General features: G+C 41.6%; 1 protein-coding gene across 1 annotated transcript; it reads left to right on the top strand.

The window, feature by feature from the left end:
- The first annotated feature begins 455 nt into the window (after positions 1-455).
- LOC106567599 (transcription factor Ovo-like 2) lies at positions 456-7,786 on the top strand. Its single transcript, XM_014137110.2, has 2 exons — positions 456-614; positions 7,222-7,786. The coding sequence occupies exons 1-2, from the start codon at positions 461-463 to the stop codon at positions 7,545-7,547; spliced, it is 480 nt and encodes a 159-aa protein (XP_013992585.2). The 5' UTR covers positions 456-460; the 3' UTR covers positions 7,548-7,786.
- The last annotated feature ends 883 nt before the right edge of the window (positions 7,787-8,669 follow it).

Raw genomic sequence — 8,669 nt, forward strand, 5'->3', positions numbered from 1 at the left:
TACTGTCTCTGACTAGCAACTATCAAGAACCAGATGTTTTAGTCTTAGTTCTAGTTCATATAAGGACGTCAGTCAATTGAAATCAATTCATTAGGCCCTAATCTATGGATTTCACATGACTGGGAATACAGATATGCATCTGTTGGTCACCAATACCTTTAAAAAAAGGTAGGGGCATGGATCAGAAAACCAGTCAGTATGTACGCTTTATGTTGGTTATTTCCTTTATTTTGGAAGTTACCTGTTGATTAGAAATATGATTTCTTTCTGTGTGATGTACTGCAAAAGGAGAGTTTGCAACTTTTACAACTTATGTGAAGAGTTTTAGAGTTATCATGTTTGATTGAATGTGTCCAAGGTCCCTACAGTACATTGAGGCAGTGTCTGTGTCATAACCTCCACGTCCCTTTCTTCTCTCTCTCAGCCCCGGCCACGTGTCCCCCCCAGCTCGGGTGACTTCATGTGTTCGGAATGTGACAAGGTATTCCCCCTGCAGTGCATGTTCACGCGCCACCTCAAGTGCCACAGCATGGTGAAGAGACACCCCTGCTGCTACTGTGGCAAGGGCTTCAACGACACCTTCGACCTAAAGAGGCACATGCGCACTCACACAGGTGAGACATGCAATACTCAGACACAGACACACAGGTGAGATGTGTGAAAGCACACACACATGCACACACACACACACAGATGGGGAACTTGCAAACACGCACACACACAGGTGACAAGCATGCAAACATATACACACACGCACACACTAGTGGAGGCTCCTCAGAGGAGGAAGGTGAGGACCATCCTCCTCCGTGAATTAAAATGTTAAAACATTTAAAAAGTTATCCTTTTTAGATAAAACTATACTAAATATATGCATGTCACCCAAAAATGGATTAAAACACACTATTTTGCAAAGAAGGTCTACAGTAGCCTCGACAGCACTCTGGAGGGTAGCACCATGGTGTAGCTCGAGGACAGCAAATTCCATCCTCCTCTGGGTACATTGACTTAAATACAAAACCTAGGAGGCTCATGGTTGTCACCCACTTCCATAGACTTACACAGTAATTATGACAACTTCCTGGGTGTCCTCCAACCTATCAGAGCTCTTGCAGCATGAATTGACATGAACTGACATGTTGAACCCGATGGTCACTCTTACAGAGCTCTAGAGTTCCTCTGTGGAGATGGGAGAACATTCCGGAATACAACCATCTCTGCAGCACTCCACCAATCAGGCCTTTATGGTAGAGTGGCCAGACGGAAGCCGCTCCTTAATAAAAGACACATGACAGCCCGCTTGGAGTTTGCCAAAAGGCACCTAAAGACTCTCAGACCATGAGAAACAAGATTATCTGGTCTGATGAAACCAAGATTGAACTATTTGGCCTGAATGCCAAACGTCACGTCTGGAGGAAACCTGGCACCAGCCCTACGGTGAAGCATGGTGGTGGCAGCATCATGCTTTGGGGATGTTTTTCAGCAGCAGGGACTAGGAGACTAGTCAGGATCGAGGCAAAGATGAACGGAGCCAAGTACAGAGAGATCCTTGATGAAATCCTGCTCCAGAGGGCTGAGGACATCCGACTGGGGCAAAGGTTCACCTTCCAACTGAACAACGATCCTAAGCACACTGCCAAGACAACATAGGATTAGCTTCGGGACAAGTCTCTGAATGTCCTTGAGTGACCCAGCCAGAGCCCGGACTTGAACCCGATTTTACATCTCTGGAGAGACATAAAGATAGTTGTGCAGTGATGCTCCCATCGAACCTGACAGAGCTTGAGAGGATCTGCTGAGAAGAATGGGAGAAACTCCCCAAATACAGGTGTGCCAAGCTTGTAGGGTCATACCCAAGAAGACTCAAGGCTGTAATCACTGACAAAGGTACTTCAACAAAGTGCTGAGTAAAGGGTCTGAATACTTATGCAAATGAAATATTTTTTTTTACATAAAAAAATAAATAAAAAAATTATCAAACATTTCGAAAAACCTGTTTTTGCTTTGTCATTATAGGGTATTGTGTGTAGATTGATGAGGGGAAAAAACTATTGAATACATTGCACTGTATATCTAGAGTTAGGTTTTCCAAAACATCAAATGTCCCTTACTCTATTACGTGTTATTTTCAGAAGCAGCGCTTTATTTGCACCACATTTTTCCTAATAAGAGTGAATAACAACAGCATTTGTTCAACATTTTTGCATATGTAGTTGACCCCCTTCTATCATTACAAGTTACCACAAAGTTATACATAATATTTGATGGTATTGTTCAATTATGATTTTAAAACACCTACCTAACAGGGTGGAATGAAGCATAACAGGGTGGAAACCAATAACAGTGTGGAACTAACACCAATAATGAACAAAATATTTAAACAATTAAAGATATTTTATTAACCTTAATCTGTAAAATTGTAAAAAAAAAAAAAACACACTAATTATCCAAATATTAAATCTATTAAAGATATTTTATTAACTTTGAAATCTGTGAAATGGTACAAAACAACAACATACATTCATCATTAGAACTACTTTCTATGTATTTAATTTTCTATTTACTATTTTGACTTAAAAAAAAAATTAAACCTAAGATTGGAAAACAACATAAAAACGGATTATTAAAACACAAGTATTGCATTATAACAACATTGCTAGATCTAAAACAATTGAATTGTATTTGAAAATCACTATTAGTTCAAGATTAATAACACTAATCAGGCATTTTATCATAAACAGCCCTACTCATTTTGCTCCTAACAATTCTGGGCTCACGGTTCAAGCTTAATAAATTGGTTATTCAAAAAATTTTAAACAGCATTTATATAATGTCATACATATAAGGATACATGAACTTTTAAAAAGTGCCATCCCCTCCCCTTATTTCCTCTCACCTCCTTGCCTCTCCTCCACTTCACTCCCTTCCAAAACTTTTCCCACTCCACCCCTCTCTCACCTTTTCTTCACTCCCCTTCACATACTGCAAGTCCCTTTGCTCCAGTTGTAGCTCAGTGGTTTCCAAAGTGGTATTTTATGTAACTCCAAGTAGACTTTTTCCATTTCTACAGAACTTGTATTAAGTGCCTGTGGCTCTGGGATCAGGAATACTACCTGGTTGTCAGCGTACCAGCTGAGGTCGTCACGTCAGCTTGGCCAGAAGTATTTGTTCATTCCATTATGGTCCATGCAGTTGACCTGGATGTTATCCTCCTCCACATCTCTTATGATTCCTGAGTACGGCTCATTGTCGTAGGACGCCACACACCAACTGACCAATATGCTGAGAGTGAATAGCCTCTGGTCACCGCTGGGTTTCACTGGTGCACACAGATCTTGGAGTCTCAACAGCTTCTAGACTTGATTATTTTAACTCAAAGCAGGGACAGTCCATGACCCCCTCATCTCTTTGGCAGAGACAGGTTATGTCTCTGTACTTAATGTGACCTGGCAACACACTTATCACTTTCATCTTCATTGTGCCTTTCACTGCAGTTAGATGGGTTACCTGAGAAGTGATGAGACAATATACTGAGATTGGAACACTTTTGAAAACATTCCCCTACTCACACAGCCACTAGACAAGATCTCCTTCTCGCAGTTAAAAAGATTGACATGTAAAAATCATTCCCTGCACCTTTGTGTCAACGCTGTTCTCGCTGACAAAGAACAGCTCTACTGATGAGTCGAGACTCTTCAGCTTGATGAACAGTGCCTCAGCATCTGGAATGTCTTCTCCTAGGCTCACTAGTTTGTTTCCTCCCTGTAATCGTGCGACACATCATCCCTCAAAAAGAAGGATTTCAACTCTCTTCTTGGATTCAGCAATTGCCCAGTTTCTCTTCGTCCGCACAAAGGGACAAAGATCTCCATCCAATCCAGCCCTCTTCGTTGAAAAACCAAGAGTAGTCTGGGCGAGCGTTTTCAGTCGGTACTCCTTCACTATGTTCCCAATAGTTACTCTTGTAATATCCTTTTCTTTTCTGGTGTTGCGATATTTAGTTATAATATCTTCGGCCAATGATGAGGGCAACAGAAGGGTTCTTCTAATGGTTGGATGGATGGGATGATGTCTCAGCATGGCATTCACTTTTGAGCGAGGAGATTTGGAATTTCCCTTAATGCATTTCCCTTAATGCATTTCCCTTAATGCACCTTTTTCCAAGGTGGCTTGATGTTTCTTGATCTCTGTCTTTGTATTGTTGGTCTTTCTTTGACCTTGACGTCTTTGCCTAAAACACAGTAAGCACTATTAGTATTGTGATCAGTAAACAAATCCATAAATCAATCGACCAATCAGTTAATCAATCAGTTATTCAATGAATCAATCAGTGAACCAATCAAACAAAAAAAAACATAATAATAGCTTGGGTATGGTTTAGTAATATACAATAGAGCATAAATATAAGGAACTGTTGTGAACACAACTCAAGTAGATCCTGAATAATAAAGCATTAAAGTGCCCAGCTGCAAGCTTGCTCTAACCTTGAGAGCCCTGGCATTGGGTCATGTTCAGGAAGTGGTGGAGGTGTGGGGGAGGGGTAAAAGATGCCCTGGCTGTTGCTTTGGCCTTTTCTTCTCTCTTCGTCTCTCTCCATTGTTTCCTTAGAACACGCTTCTCTCTCTCACTGACATCCGCTATCCTCTTCTCTTTCCATCTCCCTGTCTCTCTGCCATCTCTCTCTCAAGGTACTTTTGTCTTCTTTCTGGGTCTGCATCACGGCATGCTCGGTAACGCTGCTGCATTTCTGGGTGATGGTGCCATTCCCTAACAAAATGCATGTAACCATTTTAATATCTTTGTTTTATATACAGTACCAGTCAAAAGTTTGGACACATACTCATTCCAGGGTTTTTCTTTATTTTTACTATTTTCTACATTGTAGAATAATAGTGAAGACATCAAAATGGAATCACATATGAATCATGTAGGAACCAAAAAAGTGTTAAGCAAATCAAAATATATTTAAGCAATAAGGTCCGAGGGGGTGTGGTATATTGGCCATATATCACAAACCCGGAGGTGCCTTATTGCTATTATAAACTGGTTTTCCAATTTAATTAGAGCAGTAAAAATAAATGTTTTGTCATACACGTGGTATACAGTCTGTTATACCACGGCTGTCAGCAAATCAGCATTCAGGGCTCGAACCACCCAGTTTATAATTTATATTTGAGATTCTTCAAAGTAGCCACCCATTTACCTCTGACAGCTTAGCACACTATTGGCATTCTCTCAACCAGCTTCATGAGGTAGTCACCTGGAATGCATTTCAATTAACAGGTGTGCCTTGTTAAAAGTACATTTGTGGAATTTCTTTCCTTAATGCATTTGAGCCAATCAGTTGTGTTGTGACAAGGTTTGGGTGGTAAACAGAAGACAGCCCTATTTGGTAAAATACCAAGTCCATATTATGGCAAGAACAGCTCAAATAAGCAAAGAGAAACGACAGTCCATCATTAGTTTAAGACATGAAGGTCAGTCAATATGGAACATTTCAAGAACTTTGAAAGTTTTTTCAAGTGCAGTCGCAAAAAACCATCAAGCGCTATGATGAAACTGGCTGTCACATGAGGACCACCACAGGAAAGGAAGATCCAGAGTTACCTCTGCGGCAGAGGACAAGTTCATTAGAGTTACCAGCCTCAGAAATTACAGCCCAAATAAATGCTTCAGAGTTCAAGTAACAGACATCTCAACATCCAACTGTTCAGAGGAGACTGCGTGAATCAGGCCTTCATGGTTGAATTGCTGTGAAGAAACCACTACTAAACGACACCAATATGAAGAAGAGACTTGCTTGGGCCAAGAAACCCAATCAATGGACATTAGATCGGTGGAATTCTGTCCTTTGATTTGATGAGTCCAAATTTGAGATTTTTGGCCATGCTTCACGGTGGGAACCACACATTCAGAGCTCATCCGTTCACCTACTCTCCGTCTCACAAAGACACGGCGGTTGGAACAAAAAAACATAAATCTGGACTCATCAGACCAAAGGACAGATTTCCACCAGTCTAATGTCCATTGCTCATGTTTCTTGACCCAAGCAAGTCTCTTCTTCTTATTGGTGTCCTTTAGTAGTGGTTTCTTTGCAGCAATTCGATCACAAAGCCCTGATTCACACAGTCTCCTCTGAACAGTTGATGTGTCTGTGACTTGAACTCTGTGAAGCATTTACTTGGGCTGCAATCTGAGGTGCAGTTATTTGGCAATTTATGAGGCTGGTAACTCTAATGAACTTACCCTCTGCAGCAGAGGTAACACTGGGTCTTCCGTTCCTGTGGCGGTCCTCATGAGAGCTAGTTTCATCATAGTGCTTTATGGTCTTTGCGACTGCACTTTAAGAAACATGACTGCCCACCTTGTCTTAAAGTAATGATGGACTGTCGTTTCTCTTTGCTTATTTGAGCTGTTCTTGCCATGATATGGACTTGGTCTTTTACCAAATAGGGCTATCTTCAAAGCTGTCATCAAGGCAAAGGGTTGTTACTTTGAAGAATGTCAAATATAAAACATATTTTGATTTGTTTATCACTTTTTTGGTTACTACATGATTCCATATGTGTTATTTCATAGTTTTAATGTCTTCACTATTATTCTACAATGTAGAAAATAGTACAAACAAAGAAAAACCCTGGAATGAATACCAATCAGGGACACAGAAAATCTTAAATACAGTAATAATAAATACAGTAATCATGAAAAAATTGATGACAGATATTTAAAAAAGTATGACTATAAAATAATGAATACATATGTTGAATATCTTATTATTTTATGACTTATAAATATCGTAGAAGTGGATAAATAGCAAGCGGGGACATGGCAAAAACGCCTACATCCACTGAAAACAAAATGGTCAAAATTGATAAAATTCCCTTTTGAGAGTCATATCTTTGTTTTTTGTTTTTATGGTAAAGGACACCTAACTTGATATTTTAAGCCCTTTGGAACGGAACATTTTAATCTAAATAAGAGGTGTTATTTCATGGGGACAGAAAAGGCACCGCATAACAGGAATGACCCAGCCTGCCCATGGTAAAAAAAAAAAAAATTCGCAACAGAGGCATTTGGAATGTTATGAATTTCGAGATATGCATTATGAAATAAAACACATGTTCAAGCAAGGGGAGTTCATTTTGAGCACATGCCCCCTGAAAGGTCTGTGCACAGCCCCGACACACACTATTTCATGTTTCACCCTCTCTCCCCTCCCGCCAGGTATCCGTCCGTACCGCTGCGAGCTGTGCGACAAGGCCTTCACACAGCGCTGCTCCCTCGAGTCCCACCTGAGGAAGATCCATGGCGTTTTCCAGCAGTATGCCTACCGCCAGCGTCGCTCCAAGATCTTCGTGTGCGAGGACTGCGGCTACACGTCCAACCAGCCCGACCAGTACTTCCTCCACATGTGCCAGTGCCACCCGGGCAGCCAAGCCCTGCGCCGCTACTACCGCCACCAGGCACATGAGGGCGCCAACAACATGCCCTCTCAACACAAACCCAGCCCCTTCTTTATATATACTACGGCTGGGTATTATATGGGTTGATTAATGCTCCGGAGTGAAGTTTCACCTAGGTACAGATATAGGATCAGCTTCCCATTCCCCAACCCGAACATTAACCATTAGTAGGGAAGATGCAAAATTTAGATTAGCGTCTACAGGCAACTTTACTTGTTTCTGCCTTAACAAAGGAATTGGCTATCTTGCCACAAAGTAGAGACAGTCTAGCACCAAGGCTAAATGCGTCACAAGCATTTCGCTACACCCGCAATAACATCCACTACACCCGCAATATCATCCACTACACCCGCAATATCATCTGCTAAATATGTGTATGTGACCAATAAAATTTGATTTGATTATATATAAAAAAAACACGTGTTTAAGTGTGACCATTTGAAAAGCACTGCCTCCTTGTGTCCAGTTGAGGTAATGCAGAGAGATTGACGAAAAGGTGAGTCAGTCAATGGTCAACTACGTCAATGACTTGAACAATAGAGAGTGCTGCTGCTTCCACATAAATACATAGAATCAATTGAGAATAACACCCCATCATACAGTACACTCCCAACACACACAAGTAGTTCATAAGTTCATGGCCGTGACTCGGTGGCAGTTCCACATGATGAAGGCCTACAGGCCAGGATCTAGTCCGTCATTGCCGTCTCCCTCGTCTGCCTTAATGTCTCCCCTGCTGCTAAGCAGTTTTATTGACGGGCACAAACAAATGTTTATATCTGTTCAGCGCTATAACGCCTCCTCGATGGAATCAGCTGGAACTCTTTGTCGAGTGCATGTGTGGGGTCCCATATGACCTTTCTGGCCTGTCTGATGATGGTCTCCTCGAAAATGTCCCGGAAAGAGGAGGAAAGTGTCATGCCTATAATCTTCCCTGCTGTCTTGGTCAGTCTCAAGATTTGGGCTTTGAGCTGCACCGTCAGGTTACCAAACCATGTAACAATGGCGTAGCGTTGTTGACGCAACGGTGACCCGGAGTCGACGCAGGAAGTGCAAGTACTGTTGGAATGAATTTGTGAGCACACACTCTGCACATGGCCAGCACAACCCACTGTCAACGTGGACCCCCAGGTACTTATATGAGTTCACCTAGCATGTTACTGTACAGCCACTGTGTTCCAATTTAGGCTCCTATCAATGACAAAATCT

The sequence above is a fragment of the Salmo salar genome, chromosome ssa13, assembly GCF_905237065.1.
Source record: "Salmo salar chromosome ssa13, Ssal_v3.1, whole genome shotgun sequence".
In the NCBI taxonomy this organism is placed as follows: Eukaryota; Metazoa; Chordata; class Actinopteri; order Salmoniformes; family Salmonidae; genus Salmo; species Salmo salar.